This window comes from Chionomys nivalis, chromosome 12 (genome assembly GCF_950005125.1).
Source record: "Chionomys nivalis chromosome 12, mChiNiv1.1, whole genome shotgun sequence".
NCBI classification, from domain to species: domain Eukaryota; kingdom Metazoa; phylum Chordata; class Mammalia; order Rodentia; family Cricetidae; genus Chionomys; species Chionomys nivalis.
This window is the reverse complement of record NC_080097.1, coordinates 2,791,484-2,817,175: the sequence shown is the minus strand read 5'-3', so window position 1 is coordinate 2,817,175 and position 25,692 is coordinate 2,791,484. Positions and strand designations below refer to the sequence as shown.

Sequence of the window (25,692 nt, the reverse complement as noted above, 5' to 3'; positions counted from 1 at the left end):
TTGTGGCCAGAGTTAACCTTCCAGTCTCAAAAGTCCCAGAGATGCTGGTAATATTAGGTGATTTAAAAAGCAATATAAGGATTGCTAATGTATAAGCAGTCTACCCAAGATCACTTAAAACAATTCCTGTTTCACTGCCCTGCCAGGTGAGTTACATTCATCTTTTCACAGGTGACATCAAGTCAATGAAGGATGGCTGCCTCTTTTCAACTCCCCTTTGCCCAGGTACAAGCCTTGGCGGCAGAGACCAAAGAGAACACCTAGGTATTAAATCCCGAATGCACCCCTAAATAACAAGTCTTGTAAGAAAGAAGTCTTTGGAAGGAAACTTGGAGAGCCACAGCTGTAAGTGATCATAGCAGCTTGACTTATTTATTTATTTTACATACCTTAACATATGACCTCAAGTGGCTCTCCAATCCTTCCTCATGGCACTGGGCAACCACATGAATAATGACCCTACACACCACAGGAATGAATAAAGCAATGAGTAGTGAAGTGGAAATGGGAACATTTCGTTATCTTCACAGCAGAACAGAGATGATGCTGTTGGCACTTGGCGAACAAGTGGACAAGGAGTCAGACGGAAAGCCCTGTGTGAGAGTAAAACACATCTTGCCAGTGTAATGATCAGCACACACTAGCATCCCAGATAGGCTCCAGGTGTGGATGAACTGAAGGGAAGAAGAATATGTATGTGTCTGTCCGTCCGTCCATCCATCCACCTAACTGTCCATCCATCCACCCAACTGTCTGTCCATCCATCCATCCATCCATCCATCCATCCATCCATCCACCCAACCATCCATCCGCCTGTCCATCCGTCCATCCATCCATCCACCCAACCATCCAACTATCTGTCCATCCGTCCATCTGCCTGTCCACCCATCCGTCCGTCCGTCCGTCCATCCATCCATCCAACCATCCATCCATCCATTTGTCTGTTCATCCATCTGTCTGTCCAGCCAGCCATCCAACCGTCCATCCGTCCATCTGCCTGCCTGTCCGTCCATCCATCTGTCCATCCATGCATCCGTCCGTCTGTCCATCCATCCGCCCATCCATGCATCCATCCAACTGTCAATCCATCAGTCCATCCATTCACCCAACCGTCCATCCATCCGTCCGTCCGTCTACCCATCTGTCTGTCCATCTACCCATCTGTCCATCCATCCGTCGTTCGTCCACCCTCCCACCCACCTCCCTTACCGAGTCCTACCTCCATCTACCCCCTCCCTTACCGAGTCACATTCACTGCAACCTCCTCCTGGGTGGCTCTGGTGAGGACTCGGAACAGCTGGTTTAGGATGGTGGGCAGGAAGGCGATCATCACATGGCCTTCCATTGCATGCAGACTCTGCACACAGGGAACGGTGAGACCTGGGTTATATTTCATTCTCTGTGTGACCCAGGCTGAACTGGAATGCATGATAGACTGTGACTCTCACATCTTAGCCTCCTATGGACCTGGGTCAACAGGTGCATGCCAGCAGGCCCCACTGTGTGATCAAGGCAATGTCTACCTCGTTTCAAATCAGGACAGCAGAAGTCCCTCTATGACAAATGGAAAGCTGAAGGCGGCACACAGAATGGACTTGTGTCCTAAACTGCAGGCCTGTGAAGATGTCCCACAGCGCCGGGGATGAAGGAGTGTGCAGGGGACTAGTGTCATGACGAAAGCTCTTTAAAGCAGAGAGGCAGAAGAGGAATCAGGAGGAACGTCACCAAGAATGGTCAGAGCAGCCACAGCTGTCACTGAAGTGGAGGAGAGGCTAGGCTAGCAGTCGCAATGGACGTGTGTGTTCGTTATTTAAACAGGCAGGCTGTCTCTCTTGATTAGACCAAATAGGAGTGTCTACCCTATTTCCCGCATCTTACTCTGTCCTACTCATGGAATGTCATTTAGTGACTGTTTCCAAAATTCTCTTCTTTAATCCCATTCTGTATCGAGGTCCCCTGTACCCCGCTGTCACTGCTGCACAGTGGCTCCAGGAGCCACTGACTCCTGCACACAGCTGGGCCGGGCTGGGTGCCTCACCTCCGTCTACCCAGGATGCTGTCATAAGGGAATACTGCCTCCTACAATGACGGAGGAGCTCTCTCAGGGTCAGGACTGTTGTGACTTGAGTGTGTCCTTCACAAAGCTTCTGTTAGAAACTTAATCCTCAATGTAAAATCAAGGAGGTAGGGTCTAAGGAGAGGTGACCAGGCCATGAGGGCACAACCTTCAGGAATGGATCACCGAGACTGCTAGAATGGGTTCCTTATAAAACAACGGGTTTGTCTCCTCTCTACTACCCACCTCTTGCCCTGATCTTCTCCTAGCCCTCTGAACTGTGAGAGAATACATTTCTGTTCTTTATGAATGAGCTAGCATCAGGTACCCAGCTATCGTGGCACCCAAGAGGCCCAGCCGGGACAGCTTCTCTTGTGCCCACAGCTGGTCAAGAGAGCACAGGAGAAGCTGTCCCCACGCGAGAGAACACAGGGAGGAGCACACAGGCGGGCAGAGCTATCGCTCAGTTCACTCTGGTTCACTATCTAAGGCCACTTAAAGCCACCACTGTGATAGCATCCAGATAGAAGCTTACAATGGGCAGTAACAACACCCACCACCAGAAAGGAAACCCAATTTACTTCCAAAGTCATTTAAGAGTGACTAAGAAAGCCATCTGGTACCTTAAGGTATTTTACAAGTTCGCTCCCTGAGGCTTGGGCTCCAGATTCTGTTTTCTGACAGTACTGGAAGAAATTATGTAGATGCTGATCCTGGAGTGGGGGGAGAGAAGTCTGTTAGTATGCACTTCTAGAGACAGGGAACAAACAGAAATGGCTTATATTTATTGGCGTGTGTGTGTGTGTTTGTGTGCGCACACGCGTGAGAATCTCGATGCATCTGAGTACAAGTGTAAAGGGTTTTACACACCGGTGTGTATGAGGAGGCTGGAAGAGGAACTGGGACTTCTCCTCTATCGCTCTGCCTCTCCCCTTGAGGCAGGGGCCCTCATGGTTTTGTGCCAGGTGCTCTTCACCACCGAGTCATCCATCCAGCCCCATAAATGTTTCTAAGATTATAAAACTGACCGCGTACAGATGTCATCTAAGGGCCCCACGGGGAAAACTGCCGAACAATGTCACAGACTATAAATTACTTGTCATGTACATCAGCACACATACGCACCTTCTAGGTACTCTTTTCAAGTAAAGGCCTATAACACACAAACACATTTCCAGGACACCAGGATTCAGTTCCGCACAAACTTGGTGGCAGAACAACCACGGGAATGAGACCGCCGACCCATACCTGAGTGTACACCGTGGAGACAAGGTGAGTGGAGACCTTCAGCAGAGGCTTGCCACCTTCCACCCACTTAATTTCTGGACCATAATGCTGAAAGAAAAAATGGGGAAGGACCCCAACAGATCAGCTATCTCAGCTGCACACAACCATCAGGGGGAAAGGCCCCAACAGATCAGCTATCTCAGCTGCACACAACCATCAGGGGGAAAGGCCCCAACAGATTAGCTATCTCAGCTACACACAACCATCAGGGGGAAAGGCCCCAACAGATTAGCTATCTCAGCTACACACAACCACCAATGGGGGCACCGGTGAGGGACTGAAGGCCCAAAGGGCTCCGGTTGCTGGGGAGCTGCACCTGGCCACAGCAGGGCTGCAGCTGGGTTTGCATCCACAGCAGAACTGCAGCTGGGTTGCATTCGGATTTGCCCAGTTCCTTCCCCTTGGCACACCGCCCTGCCTCCTGGGCTTTCTAAATAGCCTGAGACAACAGTCCACTTGGCTGGAAATGGATTCTACTTTACCAGTATCTTTTTATTTTTTTGAGACCGGGTCTCACTATGTAGCCCTGACTTGACTGGAACTTTCTATGTAGACCAGGCTGACCTCAAACCAAAAGAGCTTCACCTCTGCCTCCTGAGTGCTGGGATTAAAGGTGTGCACCACAGTGTTTGAGTTCACGAGGATCTTAGGTAAACCTGAGCTCAGGGTTCTAAGAAGCAATGAAGATAACACCAGACAGAGTGAACAACCACGCAGGAAAGAGATTTGACCCTCAGGATCTATCTCGAGCTAGAAGAACTGAGAACTTAAGATCTGAGCATGACTATTTCTCAGAAAGACTCACGCCGGGCCCAGTATCTCCGTGCCTCTCTGTCCCGGCACTGCCAGTCCAGGCTTTAAAACGCACCGAGAGTTATCCGAGGCAGCTTCTAACTGCACACATTTATTTCAAAATGAATAAAGAAAACCAAACTATTAGGGCCGGTAGAAATCCTGTGTGCTGTTTGTGCCCGTGTGCCATTGTTTTCAGACATTCTTTAACGCTTTCTGAAGACGCTGGGTGAAAACAAACCACTCTTAAAATCTTGTACCCTGCCCATGCCGAGCTCCTGGTAGCCAAGGTAGCCGGACGGAAGATTAGCCGAGACAGGGATGTGCTGTTCACTTGTCACCACCCTTCCGTCCTTCAGGAGGGGAAGCCAGGAGTAGCCAACTGTTGGGAACAAAGGACAAGAAAATCCACTGTGAGTTCGCATCCTTCAGAAGGAAAGCCACTGCAACCTGGACAACGACCGCTACCATCAGTCAAGGTAAGTGATGGGGAGCCTTGAAAAAGCCTCTGCTGCGCGTCTCTCTGGGGTCAGACCACCAGTCATTTACAAATGCAACGTATATATGCAATCCAGGCACGGCAGCATCATGCCATCCAGAAACCCACCGAAGCAACCCTTTGGCAAGAGGATGAATGATTAAGAACCAGAATATAATAAAAACTTCAATGTGCAAATGATAAAAAAATAAATAAAACAAAGAAGCGAAGAGAGACGGGATTCCCACCTTGCGTTTCTACCGCGTCTTTCTTCTTTGTGCTCCCTTTAGTGGAGTTATCGCAGCTGACGTGGAAGAACGTGAAGAGCAAATGGTGTTTTTCATGGAGCTGGGTCGGCAACTCTATCTTGATCTGCAAAGGCAAAAGAACAAACTTCCTAACGTTCTGTAACAGCAAGTGTGCCCAGGGAAGGCAGGTGCAGGTGGCCCAACGCGCACCTACACGTCTTCTCTTCAAACTCTTCCTAGGATGAAATTTAGACACACCCAAGCTGCTAATGATGCCAAGGAAGAGACGGATTTTGAACTCACTGATGAGAAACCGGGGAAGGGTTGATGTCGCTTTCCGGCATAAGCAAACAGGAAAACAGACTCCACGACACAAGCCACACTGCTGTAGGCATGAAACCTGGGGCTGAACATCTTTTCACCTACAGCAGTTTCTCTGAACTACAGTTGACCTCAGACCACAGGGCTTTCAACTACATGGGTCTCGTATATGGAGACTTTTGTTTACTTCCGGGTTTTGGTACTAAGAATTCAATCTAGCACCTCACACACGCTAATCACACACTTTACCACGGTGCCACACCACGATCCTATGCTGAATCTGGGTTTCTGTTTGCTTTACTTTATCTTATTTGGCAGGAGGGAGCCATTTGAAAAATTTATACACAAAGCACATTACTTAAAAAGTCAAAAAACTAGGTATTCATGAGTACGTAATTATGTGTACTTGGAGGGGTTTGTGTGATATGTGGGTCATGTGGGTTACAGATGCACACGTGTGAGCATGAGGACACACCAAAATGCAAGGAAATAAGGGAATACATGGTGCCTAGTCCTCTCCCCGGTTCCCATGAGACACGGTAGCTTGAGTCTGGAGGTAGGCTGGCATCAGCAGGCCTCAGGGATCCTCTCGTCTCGACCTGTCCCTAGCTCTGGAGTTACAGATGCGTGCATGGCCAAGCTCAGCTTTTTATACTGGGGTTAAGGATCTGAACTCAGGTTCTAGAGCAAGCACTTAGCTTAGCTACTCAGCATCTCCCTAGTGCCCAATTTGCTACCATAAAATCTGCACGTACCAATTACTGAGATATGACTCATCAAACTGTATGCATATAAGCAGATGGCTGGCAATGTTCACAATCATAAGAAATGTGAGTTAGCTACAAGGCTAGCTCACGGTTGTATTAATTAACGGTAGAACATGCTGTCGGTAATTTAAAAGTCACCTACTGCGCCTGCAGCGAGTTTAGTGTTGCAGATTCTGTCTAAAATGTGAGCAGTTTCTCTCTGCTGCAAACTGAATGTGGGAATAAAAAGCGATCTCTCTTGGCTCTCATGTTCTTTTCACCGTATGTAGACTATGGAACACACAGAACTTGTTAACTGCTGTGTTACTGATAAGGCTCAACATAGGGTATTAAGTAAGTTCCGTGTAAATCAAAAGTCACATACGAATTTTAGATCACTCCAAGAGCATGCCACCCCACGACTCTCTAGTCGTTCAAGAATAAACCATTCCACAGGAGAAAATCCACCAAAAAACAGGAGAGTTCTTAGGTTCAATGGTAACTACGCTCAAGGATGGGTTTGGTTTTGGTAGGTTTTATTTTTTAAAATTTGATCATCTCTCTGAAGTTTTCCCCTCCCTCCACTCCTCCCTTTTCCTTCAGAAAGGAGCAGGCCTCCCAGGGACATCAACTCAAGGATGAATTTGAACGGAGGTCAGTTGGAATATTAACATGGTACTAAAGGTGCAATTAGAAATTGTCTTTTATTATTTTGTGGCATGTGGTTTTATTTTTAATGACAAAGATGTTAAATAGAGAAAAATAAGTAAAACGCCAATGCTGCTGCTGTGGTCGCAGCACGGAGCAGTTTCCCTTGCACTCCGCTGTAACGAGCAGAAAAGTTCACGTTTCTCTGAAATTGGTCAAATTGCGCTATTCTTTGAAGACGTCCGTACCTCGTCATAGAATTCTGGGTTTTGTTGATGGTGCAGAACTGCGGCCAGGGCACTTCTTGTGAACACGGGGCCCCCAGGTCTGCCGTAAATGCACTGTAGGGAGAACCAGCAAAAGCAAACGCTGCGTTTCAGCTGACGGCGTGAGAGTCTGCTCAGATGTGCTACAGAGAACGAGGCTCCTCGGACGGCGTCTGCCTGTGAGAGCCCGGGCCTGCGAGTCCTCGAGCTCTGAAGTACGGCAAACCAGAGATCTTCCCCGGTCTGTTGCCCACCCGCTTCCGTTTTTCCATAAAAACATTTCAGGCGGCCTTCTCTCCATGACCGTCGATCACTAACCTGCCCATTTCCTTTTCTCCTCTCCCACTCAGCGTCTCCCTTCCCTCTCTTGTTCCCTCACTTAGCCCAGGCTGGCCTGCTCTGCCTGGCGGCCAGAGGTCCTCCAGACTGGAGCGCAGCCCTCACAAGTTTGTGCCGCCATGCCTGCTTTTACAAGTGCTGAGACAGAACCCAGAGTTCTGCGTGTGCTCGGCAGACACTCCATCACCCCCAACCTAAATCTAACGTCTCGAGAGAGACTATATTTACTTCCGCACATCTTTAGGCTCTGGAGCCGCGATGCTTAGATGTAGAACTCAGTTCTACTAAAGTATATAGCACTGAACAACTTTCAGCCGTGCATTCATCTTCTTCGAACCTAGAAATCCCAGATCTCAATGGATCTATTTGAAAAGTCTGTTTGGTAATTAGAAGGATTAAGTATGCACACCACGGTGCTGGGAACAGCATCAATCAACGTTGTCTCTGACGAGAGAGAGCATTGTTGAGATGCTGTGTCAGCTACTTAATGAAGATCCCGTGGCTGATCGCTACCTCTACCTTCACACTTATGTATAGCACGACTCTTCACACCCAGACAAGGTCTGATGCACAGTGGGTATTTAATACATGCTTAGTGAATCACGTACACATAGGGATCCCATCTCCAAGAAGAACAGCAAAACATAGTCAATTAGGACCAAGAATCAACCTACACACTGTGACATTTAGCATAGGCCATTATGTACTATAATACCCTATAGTTTCAGCTTGTGCTAATTAAAATTAAAATGTACTAATTCTTTAATATATATTAAATATTATTTCTTTTTGCACATTTGTCTCCTTTTCTGGGAAAGTCATTTTAACATAGTAAAGAATTTAGGCTCTGGAGCTGGACTGTCTGGATTTAAAACTCAGTTCTACTAAAGTATGTAACATTTTAAAGTACATATCAATTTCAAGTCTGTGCATTAATCTTCTTAGAAGGTAGAAATTATGTACCTTACTATATATAATAATATTACATATTATATAAAAATAAAGATATATAATATATATGTATATTATATATGTGTGTGTTGTGTATGTATAAAACAAACAAACCTTCAGGGGTTGAGAGTCTTCTTCATCAGAGTCTTTAAACTCAATGCAAATAGCAATATTTCTGGCCTGCAGGGGTTTGTAAGAGAAAAAGATGTAAGAGAAAAAAAAAGCAACAAAACCCAGCACGCACACACACACACACATTTATAAAAGAACCTAAAAGCTAGGTTGTAAAGGAGACTCCTACATCCGTGTACTCACCTTGGCGAAAGACTTCTGACTGTCGTATTTCAAGTACTTCGGGTACACGTAAAGGTGATTGCTGTAGACAGTGTAAGGCTGGGTGTGTTTGGGGATGCAGGGCACAAACTCCTCCACTTCAAACGTGAGCGGAGATTTACTACAGGTTTCGAATTGCCTCATGGGAACGTACGATGAATTGAGATAATCTGAAAAGAAATCCCAAGTAATACAGACCAGAGGAAAAGCCAACTAGACAAACACGTGGGCTGTTTATTGTACAGAAGAAATCACTTACTAGGGCAGTCAGAGGAGACATTGTCAATCGTAATGTCTAGATTGCCCAAAATCACTGGAAGTTTGGCCATCTTCTCAGGTCTACAAACAAAAGAGAAATCAAGTGTTACGTGTGAGGTTAACTGAGAAGTCCAAATTCTCGAGTGGTATTCCCAGAAAAAGGACTTAACAATATATATAAGATCACCAGCTGCAAAAATCACATTTCAACTTTGCAGCAACCACATGAAAAAGATATTAAAAACTGGCAAAAAATATGGTATTTCACTTAGCCCAACATTTATACAATATTATCTTTTTGGTACATCATCAATACAAGAACATTTTAAGTCTTCAAAGCCAGTGTTTTGCAGTGCACACTGGGGTTCAGACTTTTTCAGTATTTGAAGTGATTCTTGGCCTAATGGATTAAGTAACCTCAGAGGCCAAGATACAGAATATCACCAAATAGTTAGAATGATACAATATCACCCAAAAGTTACAATGATACAATATCACCAAACAGTTACAATGAAAGCCTCCCTTCTCCTCAGCCTCACCAAGGAGATACAAGTCTTATTTGGAAGAATCAGCATTTAGAAGCAGAAGCTATATAAATGCTGGGCATGAAGTAATCGATCAATGAAACTTGTCATTCATCTGACTCCATCTAATAAAGAATCTCCCCATTGTCTTAAACTTAAAAGAGCTGCTACTGTTGTCAAAGAAACCAGCACAGGCATTGTGACACCAGGCCCTTTCCTCAGAGAAGATAAAATTCCCTTCTCTGAGTATTTGCTCACCAAAGGTCCAGGAAATGTTCCTCTTTCGACCACCAACGGCTACTTCACATTTCTTTCTTTTTTTTTTTTAATTTGGGGTGTATGTGTGTGTGTGTGGGGGGGGATATGTGCATGTGAGCCCCTTGAGGCCAGAGGCATCAGATCCCCTGGTACTTGAGCCATAGGCGGTTGTGAGATGCCTGATGCAGGGACTGGGAACCAAACTCAAAGCCTCTGGGAAAATAGTATGCACTTTACACGTTGGGACATCAGAATAGGACTTCTTCTGTTCTGATAAATTTTCATCTTTTTTATGTTTGAGCCATTTATGGTAAGCCCATATCCTCCTGAATCCAGGCTCTACCATCAGTGTCTGTGATCGTCCTGAGAGCTTCACGCCATGAAGATATTTGATCGGCATCGTGTATATTCGTGACCATCACTGATCACACTACATCACATAGAATACCGCCAAGAACAGGCTCTTAAGTTCCCCACTCTCACATGACATGAGCCACTCAGCGCCCTTCCTGGCAGCTAGTCCCTCCAACAATTGAACAGCTGTCCTCTCACACCCATGAGTCATTCATGGGACGCTACACGTAACCATGGCAAACACATCCCGCCAAACGCTTTGCACTCCTCTGTGGCACCAGCTTAGCCAACCAATTTAAAAGAGTCGTGGTCAACGTGGCATGGCTGGTCCTGGAAACAGAATGCTGCCACCCAGATCTTCATAAACCACCCGTCAAATAATTTCTTCCACAGTGCTGCCAATACCATCCAAGTTCAGGTCTGGGTTGATTACTTGTTTGTCAGGTTATCTGGGGAGAGGGGACCTCAGCTGAGAAAAGGCTCCCATCAGATGGGCCTGTAGGCATGGAGCATTTTCTTGATTAAGGATTGCTATGGGAGGACCCAGCGCAGGGCAGGTGGTCCTGGGTTCTGTATGAGAGCAAGCTCCCAACCAGGGTGCCTTCCCAGCAGTGGCAGAAGCCCCAGGGAATGCACACACCCATTAACATGTGCAAAGCATGGAAAACTATGACTGCTTAGGTGAGGGTTATGTCAATTATCATCTTCCCCACGTTTGCTTATTAGTATCAGGAGAGCCAATCTTGCAAGTCAGAAACCTCCTCTTCCCCACTGTAACACAGTTGGGAAGCCAAGGCCCAGCAACTGGGCCCTGTGGCTTCGTTAAGGAGCCCACCTCTCCTGACTGCCTGCTGCGGTCACCTTTCCAGCTGACAGTGTCCCTCAGATTGTGTCTTTCCTGCCTACACTTACCTCTACCCTTAAGCTGTATTATCACCTCACCAAAACATCCAGCAAGAATTCCAATTCATCAGAACCGTTTGTTTCTTCTCTTGGACTCCAGGATACGTTCTGTTCACGCCCACTCCCCCACGTACCCCTCATGATCTAGAGTGATATAATTTACATGACTGTCCCTGCCTCTTCCCCCACACATGCGGAAACATCAACACCTTAAAAACTCACTTCCGGAAGTCTGCGAGTAGCTTGAGCATGTCATCGTTTGAAAGCTTGTTGCTGTCCTGCCGATAGACAGCAGAAAATCTGGCATTTTTGTCCAGGTTTCCAGATGTATCCTTGAACAACGTCCTGAAACAGTGAAACGATGTTTCGAGACTCACTTTTCTAAAGACCAAAATAAAGAGAACTCTGGTCTCCACGCAGACTAATCATGATTCCACTGGTTGTGGCCAACAGGAATCTCATTATCCCCAAATGTGGCAAGTATTAATGAGGACAACCATAACTAACCCAGTTTGCACAGAGCAGAGTTCCAGCCAAAAGCCTGTACTGAGAAAACAACATCCCATTCACGTGGGAAAGAAGGAGGGAACACGGAGAGAGGCCACCGCGGGACACCCCAGATGCACCATCCCAGCTGGAGGCACGTGGCCAAGGCCTGGACTGAGACAAACCTCCTGTCCACGCTGCTGGGCTCAGCAGCTGTTCTTTGGCCCGCGTCCTTCCTCTCTGTGCCATGGCTTAATACATCTTCTGATCTGCTGGTTATTAACCCTTGATCTCACCTCTCTGAATCTGCCTACCCGTCCATCTCAAGTATAAAAGGCCTTCTCCCTTACCTCGCTGCCCAAGCGAACGGCATTCTGTACTGTCCCAGTCTTTGACATGCCTGTTTGGCATTCTTCAGCACCTTCTGGGCAACCTGGAACGCACCAGGACAGAGCACTGAAATACTCAGGCATGGGGAAAGTGGCCAAAGCATGACCACTGAAGATCTCACCGTACCAGCAGATGCACAGAAAGGTGCTTCTTACAACAACGATAGGGCTGGATTCAAACCCAGTACGGACTTCTTCATTTAATCACACCCCTGGCAGTGATCCTCATAACTGGAGTATTGTTTTCAGGAAGCTTAGAAATAAACCCTTCCAGTCTTTGCAAGCAACAAACGGGCTACTCTCTGGCCAGAACTTTTCCTATCGCAATTTCTTTTTGACTAAGCTAATTGTAAACCACTGAGTAGACTAATATTTGGTATCCATGCCCAAATATCTACTTACCAGAATTTAAAGGAAAACACTAATGAGCATTCCAAGCTTTCCCAGCTCCTAGCATGCACCAACGTGCACAGATTCCCACAATCTGGGAAACGCCGTAATTAGTCCTGGTTTAAATTAGACACCGCCTTCAACTGTTACCGCTTTGCTTTATACACAAACACTATCACTGCCCCATTATCAGCTCTGGCTTGTTCTCGGTCGATGGAACACAACAAGCATGCGGTGCTGGGCCAATGACATGCACGCATGTAGAGTGGTTCTATTACCGGTCAGGTGCTCCACACGTCCCTGTCCTGTGGTAGTGCTCTGTGATCAAAGTGTGGCTGATCTGGACAGTCTAAAGGGGACCTTAGTGTCCTTTGTGTGTACAGGAAGGAACCTGAGGTCATTTATGTTACTTGAGTACATCAACGTCAAAGCAGTCTTAGGAAAAGGGCTTACACCTGAGAGCCAGTGTTTTTTTCCCTGCAGTTAGGGTCACTCTGGGCTCTGGGCAGGACTGCACCCTGACAGGCCCTGCAGTGATCTGCGGGCACCATCGAGTGAGAGAAGGCACTCGGCAGGCGACAAAGTACCAGAGCAGCAGGGATGCCCGTCTGAAGATTCACGAAAGTCACTGTGTGACTCCATGAACTCTGCTTTCCCCACATTAAAAATGGAGGCTGTGGGTGGTAATATTCATGAGCCCTCGTCACTATAAATCTCTGTGGTCCTTCCCAGTCACACCCTGTCTCACAGAAAACAAAAGAATTGGACACACGGGAATAAGATTTAGCATAGTGGCAGAACATACCCTTGGCATGTGCCAACACCTGGGCACAGTACATAAAGTAACAGCTCTTTATGTTTTAGTATTTTTTCATGTGTGGCATGTATCATGTCTGTATGCATGTCTGCATGTGCATGTAAAAGCTGTGTACATGTCTGTGGAGGACTGGAGTTGATGTCAGGCATATTCCCAGATGGCAACCACGTTGTGAAGAGCTAACTCTCATCTGAACCTGAAGCCAGCTGGTACTGGCCACTCTAGCTACCCGTTTGCCTGGAGATGCTGTCTCTGCTTCGTGAGTGCTGGGACTACAGACACGGCAGGCATATGGGTGCCAGGGAGCAGAACTCCAACCCTCAGGCTCATGTGGCAAGGGCCTCATCTGTCTGTGCGCTTTGGACCATGGATAAGTGTGGCTTACCTGCAACCTCATAATTGTTTTTATCTGGGCATAAAAGTCATCCCTTTGTCCGTTAATTTCTAATGATCGCAAAGCACGAAACCATTCCTACCTTGGAGGAGTCGGAGCTCTTCATGTACGGCTCAGCACAGTGCGCGATGCTCCCCTGGAGGACCTTCTCAATTCTGGCCACCAGGAATATGTCTGGATGAGGACACGTGACTGAAAATATCCCCTAGAGAGACAAAGGGTTCTCTTCGGTCAGCAGTACTCAGGATGAAGGAAAGAAATCCCTTGGCCACCACAGCAGAAGAGGGCAGTGAGACAGTCCAATCAGGAAGGAGACCTGGGCCAAATATCCCAGGTAACTCTCAGTCCACCATTTGCTCAGAGAGTCTGCTTGGTGGGGAGGGTAAGAGGAAAAGGTTTAAGGAAATGAACAAGAGCCCCGAACCACTTCTCCCTCAGTCTGCTTTTACTATGTAATTACACACGCTGCCCTGTAATCAACGACCCAAACTGCCCCACTGGTGCATGACAAGGTCTCATTTGAGCAGTTTTACTAATCAAACAGCACCTGCAAGAGAAGGCTGAGAGGTGTGCACGGTCCCCACCTGCTTTGGATACTGCATGGCTGTGGCCTGAAGCGCATCCTGGAAGGCAGGCGGGCTCTGACCACCGTTCATCAGGGCCGGGGACGTGGGGACCAGCATCTGCCGCACTGAGAAATGGTTCAGGTCTACGTGGAAGTCAGCGGAAATCTTCCGGTTGTATTTTATGTCAAACAGGGACAGGGTGACAAAGAAAGGCTCGACCTGGACAAGGACATCAATACAACACCACGGTCGTCAAGACAGTTCAGACAGCTGCGGGGGACATGCGGCCGTGCAGGGAGAATGGCGAGCCCCGTTTATGACTGTCCCCTTGGATGACTGTGACACTTTTGTTCCTTGCCACAGAGTTAGGCTATAAAGCATTTTAAGAAACAACACTGTTACTACCCCCTCATGGGTGTCACTATTTCATGCACCCTCTCCAGATAGGACAGCTGATCTCCTTGGGGCATCTAACATGAAATTCATATCCTGGATATCCAGCTTAAGCCTGCTGTCTTACCCTTGTCTGCAAACCCACCCCCATCCCATCCACGTCCCAGTGTGAGCCCTACGCCTCTCCCTGGGTGAGGTCTCCACACCCGAGCTACAATGTAAGGGGAAATCCGTGACACCTGAAATTAATAAATGTTTAAAGCAGAAAGCACTGATTTGTTTTTAAAATTATTTTGAAACTTGAGGACAATTTTATTAGAATCTAAATGAAAAGCCCATGGCAATCAAGCTGTGAATCTCAGTAGTTGCCAGGGGAAGAAGAATGGGGAAGAGGAGGGAAAAAATGCCATGCGTTTTTAAGCCCGTGTGGAGGTCAGACACATGGTGGGCGGACGCTGGAGAAAGGGGTGAGGAAGCCGAAACCATCAGAAAAAACACTCGTGTTCTGGCCAGCACCTGAAGGAAATGTATTTTAAAAGGTGCGTGGCGTGGGGGTGAAGGAGGAGGGAGTCGTCACATTTTTCTAAAACTTGGCAAGGTATGGAGATTCAGCCAAACCTCACGGATGCCTGGCTGATGGAGGGACTGTGTCGGAAAGGGGGAATTCTGGGAAGGAAAAGTACGGTTTCAGTAAAGGGCAAATTATCTATCTCTTCAGTATGGCTTAAGGTGACTGCCTCCTCAGTTGGTCCCTGGGCCAGGTCACCGACCCACCCAGAGCAGAGTCCACGCTCTTGGCCAGGGGGACTCTATGGCAACTCTAACATCTCCCCTCTAGAGACAATGTGCTGGCGGACCTGCGTGTTTGTGGGCGACCTCGTCAAACACCTGCACTTTTCGGAAGGAAAATTACATTTGTAGTGGGTCCTTCCTCGTTTTCAGCGACGCAGCACTGGAGATTGAAAGACAGATCATTGCACTTTACGAGAATTCTTTTCCCAAACTTCTCTGCAAACGGCTTCACTTCCGGCTCCATGGGTGAGAAGTCCAGTTTCTTGAAAATGAAAATGTGGATATGTAAACACTTAGAGCTCCCATCAAATATCCCATCATGGGTGTTATCACATAAATCTGCCTGAAACACGGGAAAGCTATATCCACAATAGGGCTGCGACTTTGCCACGGCACGTGACACTGAATAGACATGTATGTCATCCTGTATGTCATCATGACAGTCACATACATGATGACAACCTGCTTGAAGGATCATTATGCAGGGAATAACACATGGTTATAAACAACCTAAACACCATTAGCATATGTGTAAGGACACATAAAATACATTATATATGTATATACACACATACGGGTGTACACACAGACATGTACACTCAATAATAAAAAGGAAATTCAGGGCTGGACGTGATGGCACACATTTGTAAGCCCAGAACTTCGGAGGCAGAGGCAGGCGGATCTCTGTGAGTTCAAGGCCAGCCTGGTCTACAAGAGCTAGCTCCAGGACAGGCTCCAAAGCTACAGAGAAACTCTGTCTCGAAAAAACAAAAAAACAAAACAAAACAAAGGAAATTCTGAATCAATGAAATGGCCCTGCAGGTAAAGTGTGCAGCATCTAAGCCCGGCCACCTGAGTGTGATCCCGGAACCCACGGAGGACGGAGAGAACCAACCCCTAAAGTCGTCCTCTGACCCCCGCATGTGGCTGAAGTTTCACAGTCCATGCTTTACCCCAACAAATAATAGCAATCAATCAAGGCAATCAATAAAAGGAAAGCTGTGGTCGGAGTTGGAAACAGGTTAAGTAAAGGAAGACATAAAAAAAGACATAACAGACAAATCCTGCATGGTTTCACATTGATGAGTTTGATAAAATAGTTAATTCATAAAGACTAAAAGCAGAACAGAGGTCGCTAGGGGCTTACGGACAACCAGGGATGGGGAGCTGTTATTTAAGGAGAGTTTCAGTTTCTAAAGACGGAAACTTTCAAATATTGGAAACAGATGGTGTAACAGTTACATGGAGAATATTTATCACTATTGTAGTTTTAAAATTTTTTTACTTTTTAAAGTTTGAATTATATATTATCAAATGACTCAAGCTATAAGGTCTGTGCTGTATGCATGTTACCACAGTAAACAGAGTCAGGAGGTCCGTGAAGGAGGTCAGAAGATGGCTATTATTAAAGTTAAATGGGGAGTCATTTAGAAAGGAGAGCTAGGTCTATTAGAAGAACCACAAATGAGCAGGGAAAGCGCTGGGGCAAACATAGCATGACCTCGTCCCTTCTGGGCAACTCTACCTTACACTCAATGTCACGGGCCCTGGAGGTCTTTGTCACGCCATGTTTGGACTTTGCTGGGACACAGATGTGGGCTGCACACACTTAGCTTTCTCTCGGGGTTGAAAGCTATTTGAGAAGTGTTACTGCCTTCCGGATGTCTACAGCAGTGTGTGCCACGCTCTAAGGGTTATTTTAGGGGTCCCTTCTATGACCAGTGTGACCCTGCAGATTGAGGCTGGTGCCTTCCGAGTGTCTACAGCGGTATGTGCCACGCTCTAGGGGTTATTTTTAGGGGTCCCTTATATGACCAGTGTGACCCTGCAGATTCAGGCTGGTGCCTTCCGGGAAGCGGGCTAAACAGTGCTCTCAATGTTCGGCAGCACACTGAATATTAAACATCTGTAGATTTTATATTCTAAATGTTAAATAGTTCTTACCTGGGCATCTGGGTCCAGGTAAAAAAGCTTCACTCTGCTCTCGCTTTTCAGCTTGATTTCTGCTTCTCTGGTGCTCTGTGGACAAAAAGAAAACAAATTTATTTGTGAACAAAATCCTTTGTCCCCACCGCCTCCTCCAGAGGTATCAGAATATGTTTGAAAGTTGCCTATGGCAGTTTAAATAAGAAGGTCCCCATAAAGTTCATCTATTCGAATGCTTCATCCCCAGTTGGTGGGACCTTTTGGGAGGGGTAGGACTTTTGGAGGAGTTGCGTCATTTGGGGTGGGTTCTGAGATTTCAAAAGCCCACACGGTTCCAAGCTAGCTTTCCCTCTCTTTGCCTTGAGCGTGTGGACTAAGACGGGAGCACTCAGCGGCTGTTCCAGTACCTAAGACGGGAGCACTCAGCGGCTGCTCCAGTACCTAAGACGGGAGCACTCAGCGGCTGCTCCAGTACCTAAGATGGGAGCACTCAGCGGCTGCTCCAGTAGGGAGCACAGACGGGAGCACTCAGCAGCTGCTCCAGTACCTAAGACGGGAGCACTCAGCGGCTGCTCCAGTACCTAAGATGGGAGCACTCAGCGGCTGCTCCAGTACCTAAGATGGGAGCACTCAGCGGCTGCTCCAGTAGGGAGCACAGAAGGGAGCACTCAGCGGCTGCTCCAGTAGGGAGCACAGACGGGAGCACTCAGCGGCTGTTCCAGTAGGGAGCACAGACGGGAGCACTCAGCGGCTGCTCCAGTACCTAAGACAGAAGCACTCAGCGGCTGCTCCAGTACCTAAGACAGAAGCACTCAGCGGCTGCTCCAGTACCTAAGACGGGAGCACTCAGCGGCTGCTCCAGTAGGGAGCACAGACGGGAGCACTCAGCGGCTGCTCCAGTACCTAAGACAGAAGCACTCAGCAGCTGCTTCAGTACCTAAGACAGAAGCACTCAGCGGCTGCTCCAGCACCTAAGACAGAAGCACTCAGCAGCTGCTCCAGTACCAGGCTACCTACCTGCCACCATGCTCCCCACCTCAACTCTTGGGAACTGTAACCGGGCCCCTGATAAACTCTTCCTCTGTAACCTGTCTCTATCGTGGTATCTCTTTACAATGGCAGGGCGGGAAAGTACAGGCTACGCCATAACCCTGTCTGGTCTCTAGGAGGCAGCGGCATGCCATGTGACCTGGGTGGCGCGGTCTGGAATGTTGTGGGAGACAGCATGGGCACTGGAACCCTGCGGAGGTTTAGAGTGGCGCAGGAACAGTTAAGCCTGCGAGGTTTTCAGCTGGAACCTTTCAGTCGATGGCCATGAACTTGAGTAGCAGACTTGGAAAGCAACAGCATGAAGGCAGGGATAGAAGCAGACATGATTCCTTGGGAGTGTGGGAGGAGTTTTAGTAGAGCACCAAGGGACAGGCAGAGGGGAAGCCACAAAGGACACAGATATGTGGTGGCAGGGTGGAGACAGAGACGCAGGACTTAGAGGGACGCTTGTGTGAAAGAGGCTTCTGGACATTCACAAGGTCACCTTTAACCTCTTATTTATCACGCCCGTAGTGCATTCTTTGTGGCAGTCACAGACACTCACTCCTCATTTTCCCAGATAAATATGGAGCTCTGGTTATAATTCCTCCTTCTCATCTGCTACTTCTCCCTTTCTGTCCTAGACAATGGAGAAGGGACAACCAGGGTGAAGAAGTTGGCTGTCTTCTGTGTTGATGGCTAAGGGACATCTACTATGGCATTTCTAACCTAACCCAATGAAAAATTAGGAATCTCAAGGGGCAGTCTTTACACCTGCTTTTGCTTTCCACGGAGAAGATGTCCCTGGGTTGGATCCAGGCAGACTCTCTCCATGGAGAGTTTGAGAGCCTCATCTCACTTCATCTTGCTGATCCCTGTACCTTCTACACACACACACACACACTGAAAACTAGAACATACCTAAGTGGATATATGGAGATTGGAGATGTCAGGAAGATGAGGTCATCATGAAGAAAAAAGTCTTACTTGTTTACACAACACCGGGAAGTTTTACTTACAAGAAGCATAAAAGTAAAATCTTAATCTTAATGTGTTTATTAAGACATTTAGAATATGTACTTTCACAGGCTAAGTGCCCACAAAGATACAGCTGTTAAGAGAATTATCCCAAGACTATGTGATTGAGCGCGTTTCAGGGAGGCAGGAAGCGGGCCTGCTCTGGAAACAGCCTGTGGTCGGTCAGTGTGCGGTGTGACTGTAGGAGGCTTCCTCCCAACAGCTCCGCTCTGGCAAGGCTTGTTTTCTATTTTAGACTCAGTGGAGAAAAGACTGTGAGGAATATGGACAGGAGCAGGGCAACCCTCCCTAGAAACTGCTGTTTGCACCCAAGTCAAAGAAGAGAAGGGTTCAGCCGACACAAAAACACTTTCCATCTCATTCAGCCACAAATGACACGGCTTCCCCATGCTTCCTTCATCTTTAAAACATTCAAGGGTTTCCAGAAAGGAGAGTGATGTATCTCAAGCTTGTGTGTGCACAATCTGAAGTGAAACATCATCTATGGCCAATTTTATTTCATTTCAAAAGTATGTTACAGGAAAAACATGGTGTTGGCGGCGAGTCATTCAGACAAAATGAGATAAAACAGACTTAGCAAAATCCTGAGGCTGGGATACATAAAGCTTAAAAAAATTTTATAAGTATGGGTGGTTTCCCTGTATGCATATCTGTGAACCAGGGACATGCCTGGTACCCATGGAGACCAGGAGACAGGTATCGGATCCCATGGAACTGGAGATACAGATGGTTGTGAGCCACCATGTAGGTGCTAGGAATCAAAACGAGGTCCCCTGGAAGAGCAGCTGGTGCTCTGAGCCATCGAGTCATCTCTCTAGCCTCCAGATGATTTAGTTCTTCCTTTAAAGAGCTACCACAACACATGTTCATGCCTTACATCATCTAACTCAAACGGACGAGCACTTCACCCCAGGACACAAAGCCAGGCTAGAGCATTCTAGAATTGGCAGCAGAATGACTGCCAAACCACAGGCGATTCCACGGCGTGATAATGGCATGGTTTTCTGGTTTGGGGTCTGGGAAGGAAGTGTTTGTTCCAGAGTTGGCTTTAAAACTCTTATAAAAATGTGACCAGGAAACCACACGGGTTCCCACAAGTCCTGCCGAGCACGGACCCCTGCCCCTGACTCAGTCTCAGGGAGGCTATAGACCTACAAATGTCACACTCCATCCTATACTCCACTATAGAAGATTTGCCTGGAAAGAAAAATTCATCAACCTAGAAATAAAATCATAAAGAAGCAATTCTGGAATCATATGAAACTGCCTCTCTTCAGAACACAAGGTGATGAAGCGTGAGCTACTGTTTGGATACACACACACGTGTGCACACACATCACACAAAAACACACCACACACATACACACACGTGTGCACACACATCACACCACACATATACACACATGTGCACACACAAACACACCACACACACGTGTGCACACATCACACACAAACACACCACACACACGTGCACATGCATACGTGTGCACACATAGCATGCACAGACATACATGCATGCACACACACCACAGAGAAGGAAAATACATTAAGAGAGAGTGTGAGATTTTTCTTCATATTACCTTTACACAAAAAGGTAATGCACATACATCCTCCAGGGTCACCTAACATCAAGGCAAGCAGAGGAAGGAATGCCCTGAGTTCCCAGAAGAAACAAATTCACTGGTTTGTACAGGCTTTTTAAATAGAAATACTTGTAAGACTGATGCTAAGAATTTTGCTTTATTTACAATTTAAAGTTTGGTTTCAGAGCTAAACAATAGGAGGAAAAGATTAAATTTTCAGGTAAATATAGTATGTCCCTGAAGCGAAAACAGTAGAGATATCCAGTACTTCAAGCACAAGCAAACGCTCCAGGAACATACAAACAACCCTGAAAATCCAAGTCCATAATATTCCAGAGTGAAATATCAGTTATTTTGCACTGAAATAACTTCCTGTCAGACATATCCTGTTTGGCTGGGTCTCAGCCACAATGGAAAACAAAAGCCAGAGCTAACAGGAAGAGTGAGGCCAAGACAAGCCATCAGGAGAGGTCTGGCCACTAAGTCACACCTCCACCTACCTCTCCACTGATCCAGGCATCCTCTCCACCCTTCCCTGTGGCCGAGCCTCCCGTTGTCCGCTTCCCTAACCTCTTCATCCTGAGTACACTCCCTTCCTCTCCCTGCATCTCTCCCACCCCACTCCATACACAATTTATCTGACTCTGTAACCATGGAATTCGTTCCTCCTAAAAACAGGATGTCCATTTGCTGGTTAGTCCCCAAGTTCCCTTAATGAGTACAAATGAGCCATATCCCAGGCTCACTAGCAGGGCTAACAGCCAGGCTGACCACAGAGGGGTCAGGCACAGGGATGCCTCTCCACTTAGAACCTGGTCCCTCAAACGCCACATGACTGAGAAGGCCACTAGAATTCACAGGTGACTGACAAAGCCACACTTCCAATAGTCCTCACAGTAGCACCCTGGGAGAAAGACAGTACGTTTTTTCCCCTTTTCCCTTTGAAAAATTAAGTTGGCCAGGTAGCAGAAGAAAAGACTAAAATTCTTATTCAACTTCATAGGGGGAAAAACTGGATTTCTTGTCGGTTTTGTCCTGTTTTGCTTTGCTTAAGATAGGCTCTTGCTATGACCCAAGCTGACCTTGAACTTGGCAATTCTTCCTGTCCCAGCCTCCCCAGCAGCAGTGTGTGTCACGACGTCTGGCTTAGAGATACAGACGTGGAAATCACAAACCCTGGGCTCGAATCACTGGAGCTTCATCTTAGGTAACCATTCTGCCCCCTGGGTAAGCCTAAAGTGCCTTTCCGGTCTCTAGATTGCATGGATGTGCTGCTTCAGTAAGCTAAGAACCAAACAAGTTTGAGCGTGCTGCGGGGAGAACCTCTGAGCATCCAGGAACAATGCAGGATGCACGAACAGAGCCTACTAATGCCCAGACTGCCTAACAAGACTGGTCGAGGGGTGCAGCTCAGTGCTAGACTACTGGTCGACCATATGCAGGGCCCTGAGTTTCAGCAACACACAACATACACACACACACACACACACACACACACACACACACACACACACACACACTGGACTAGCATGAAAATAAACACAGAAGCCAAAACTCCTCCGGGCCAGGCATAGGTTACAATGGAAGTTCTAAAGTTAGTTTTAATGGGCATGTGTGAAAATAGCTAAGTCCTGAAGAAAAACAGAACTCTGCAGTCCGAGCCAGGAAGACCCACCATGTCATCTAGAAAGAAAGGTCAATGCTGGACGCCTGTCTATTTGCAAGCCTATGTAGACACACCATGTTTCTATTATAGTGTTTAACGTGTGGGTGGGTACAGCCAGCATTTCACTGTATCCTAAAAAAAGCAGAACAGAAAGGCAATAAACACAAAGACTATAAAGGGACAGTGAAGACAAAAACATCGCCCTCCTTTTAAGAAGAATCATGGACAGATGTGTACACAGGACAAGGATATTCACAGCAGCATTGTTCAGAGTAAGAAAAATGGAAATAGCCCAACAGTTAAAAAGTCTATGCAGTACGATAAAAACGACTAACCAGGTCTGTACCCCAAACAAGGCCAAATATGATAACACTGAACACCAATGCAAAATAAACAAACACACACACACAAATCACTGCCCAGTGTCTTTATGGTGATGGTATGTATAAAAACACATAAGAAAATGAAAGTAAAATGCATCCCAGTGGATGCTCATGGTGGGGGCTGTGGAGCAGGAGAGCATGGGAGCAAAGGCCATGCTGAAAAGGTGCCGACTGTCACTGCGGTTTTATTTTTACACACACATACACACACACTAATAAGGTCATAGGGCAGCACAGGGCTCTGGGCAGTGTTGACATGGCTGCTTTGTTTCTTCTTGTGCTTTTCAGTAACTCTGGGGTTTCTCAAAATTACCAAATGCATGAAGAATCTGGCTTTGTTGTTGTTTGCTTGCATTTTGTTTGTTTTGGGTGGCCCAGGAACATGGTCTGTACCTTCAGTAGTTCCTGTTTAGTTGAAGTGACAAAATTTCCACAATCATCGTCGGGAATTGCAGGCATTTATTTGAGTGACACAAACTAGCTCATCTGAGAAGAAGGAGTCTCAGTGGAGACAATGCCCCCCCTAGACTGGACAGTGGGCCAGGCTGTGGTGCATTTTCTTGATGGATATGGGAGGGCCCAGCTCACTGTGGACAATGCCACTCTGGACTGGTGGTCCTGGGTGCTATAAGAAAGCAGGCTGGGCAAGTCATGAGAAGAGCAGTGTGTAGCACCTGTCCATGGCCTCTGCTTACTGAGTTCCTGCCCCAACTTCTCACAGTGATGGGGTGTGACCTGAGAGCTGAAATAAACCCTTTCCTCCCTAAGCTGATTCTGACTGTAGTGTAGAAACATTAACTAAGACACCAATGAATGTAATTTAAGTAAGAGAAGCCCAAGTAAGAGAGAATACTAGGTACATGCAGGCATGTATTTTTGTTATTTCTTTCATATTTGCGCTGACATATTAAATGCAATGGTGGCATTTAAAAAAAAAAGGAACATACTTTGTAGGGCATTTTCTGGAAGATAGACTGAAGTGTCATTAGTGCAAAATATGCCACCCCCTCATATTCACGTCAGGAAGCAGACGGTGATGATCACAGCATCAGTATTCTTATTTTAGGAGAATCATGAAACGAGAAGCATTTAGCATTCAGTGGAGAGTGAGAATATTAGGGTGACCTTACCTTAGCAAGTTCAGGCAGGTAGCTATCCAAACCGGAACCGGAACCTTCTAGTTTGCTTTGTTCGTCATCTAAACGTCAAAAGAGATCAATTGAGTCATGTGTAGTTGTAACTATTTTATTCAATATAAACAAAGGAACCGGAATATGGTGGTTCTCAAGTCTGAAAGAACACTCAAAACAGCTCAGGGCTTTAGAAGGACCCTGATGGCCAAGCCCATCAGGGAAAGTGGTGACACCTGAGACCTTGGACAGCTAAGGTCCCCATCCTCAACTCCCCACCCTGTTATAACTTATGTTAGCTGTGTGCAACAGCTTTAACAGCCACACATACACACTAGAACTAGTTAGCTGTGTGCAACACACTTCACAGCCACACAGACACACAAGAACTAGTTAGCTGTGTGCAACACCCTTCACAGACACACAGACACACTAGAACTAGTTAGCTGTGTGTAATACCCTTCAAAGCCACAAAGACATACTAGAACTAGTTAGCTGTATGCAACATCCTGCACAACCACACTCAACCAGAGGCTTTGGTAGGACCAAGAAAATAGTAGTTTGCCTTTTTTCAAACCCTCGGGTAATTTGGAATATAACCAGAGTTGTTCATTTATGAGCTTGTACAATTAGAATGAACATACATCAAAAGCACACCTTTCATCCTACCACTCAGCAGGCAGAGGCAGGTGGATTTCTGTGAGTTTGAGACCAGCCTAGTCTACACAGCTAGTTCCAGGTCAGGGATACACAAAGAAATGCTGTCTCGAAAAACAAACAAACAAATAAACTCCTAAACAAAAACCTACACTTTGAAGCTTACTCATTCCATCAGCAATTTTCTTTTCAATCACCCCTCACTACACACACACAACTTTTTTTTTTTCTTAAAGACAGGCTGAGGCAGGCGGATCTCTGTGAGTTCGAGACCAGCCTGGTCTACAAAAGCTAGTTCCAGGACAGGCTCCAAAGCCACAGAGAAACCCTGTCTCGAAAAACCAAAAAAAAAAAAAAAAAAAAAAAAAGACAGGCTTTCATGTAGCCCAGGCTAGATTCAAACTTACTATGTAGCCAAGGGTGACCTTGAACTTCTGAACCTCCTGCCTTGACCTCCTAAATATTAGGATTACAGGCATATACTACCACACAGGTTTATGCAGTACTGGGAACCTAAGTTAGGCTTCACACAAGGAATCTATCAACTGAGCTGCATCCCTGGCTCTTATTTCCATTTTCAGGTAAAAACCGAGACTCAGAAAACATAAGTGGTTTGTCCAAGGTCACAGAGCTAAAAAGTGATATTCCTGAGACTCACATCCAGGCCTGCCTGTCCACACCATGGCTGTTCATGTTACATACTTGCCACACAAACATTGTCAAAGTACTAATTCCTTTTGTTTGTTTGGGTTTCTTGAGACAGTGGCTCACTATACAGTTGGCCTGCAACTCCCATGACAGTTGGCTGGGCCACCTCAAAACCTCTTGTCTCTGCTCCCCACATGCCTGGCTGCAGGGCAGTAAAAATCAAGCCTGACAAAAGCCTTTGCTGACAGACTCTTTGGGAAAGGCTCTCACCTTCCCCACTTCCCAGGGACCTTCCTACCTTCATGAGAGTCCCCATTCCGCTTTTCTTGCATTGCAGCTTCAAAGTTGAGCTGGAGGATCTTGTTGAGAACGGTGACCCACTCCTCCATCTCCGCCTCACTATCTGCTGCCAGAAGATAGCTGCTTTTGTCCTGCATCTTGAGCTCGAAGGCAAAGCGCCTGACTCTGTTGTTCTGTGATGGGAACAGGCGAAAGAGACACACTGGGAAGCAGCTCAGGGTAATCGGCCCTAGTTGTTAACGGTGCCATCGGGTCGGATCTCGGATACTACTCTAAAAGTGCAAACTCCCTTCTCATGAGCCCGCACCATAGTCCACCTCCTTCCCATTTGATTAATTACCTA

General features: G+C 46.7%; 1 protein-coding gene across 11 annotated transcripts in view; it reads right to left on the bottom strand.

Moving 5' to 3' along the window:
- The window catches only part of Dock9 (dedicator of cytokinesis 9), a 240,697-nt gene that overhangs the window by 77,774 nt on the left and 137,231 nt on the right, over positions 1-25,692 (bottom strand). For all 11 annotated transcript variants that reach the window (XM_057785894.1, XM_057785904.1, XM_057785898.1 and 8 more), the window contains exons 8-25: positions 25,348-25,522; positions 23,745-23,812; positions 16,934-17,008; positions 15,111-15,251; positions 13,823-14,023; positions 13,321-13,443; positions 11,599-11,681; positions 10,985-11,107; positions 8,725-8,804; positions 8,448-8,635; positions 8,247-8,312; positions 6,825-6,917; positions 4,862-4,985; positions 4,396-4,517; positions 3,305-3,391; positions 2,680-2,769; positions 1,242-1,357; positions 390-459 (exon numbers count right to left, since the gene is read on the bottom strand). In XM_057785894.1, coding sequence (XP_057641877.1) covers positions 390-459; positions 1,242-1,357; positions 2,680-2,769; positions 3,305-3,391; positions 4,396-4,517; positions 4,862-4,985; positions 6,825-6,917; positions 8,247-8,312; positions 8,448-8,635; positions 8,725-8,804; positions 10,985-11,107; positions 11,599-11,681; positions 13,321-13,443; positions 13,823-14,023; positions 15,111-15,251; positions 16,934-17,008; positions 23,745-23,812; positions 25,348-25,522 — 2,025 coding nt within the window. The remainder of the gene's footprint in view (positions 1-389; positions 460-1,241; positions 1,358-2,679; positions 2,770-3,304; positions 3,392-4,395; positions 4,518-4,861; positions 4,986-6,824; positions 6,918-8,246; positions 8,313-8,447; positions 8,636-8,724; positions 8,805-10,984; positions 11,108-11,598; positions 11,682-13,320; positions 13,444-13,822; positions 14,024-15,110; positions 15,252-16,933; positions 17,009-23,744; positions 23,813-25,347; positions 25,523-25,692) is intronic.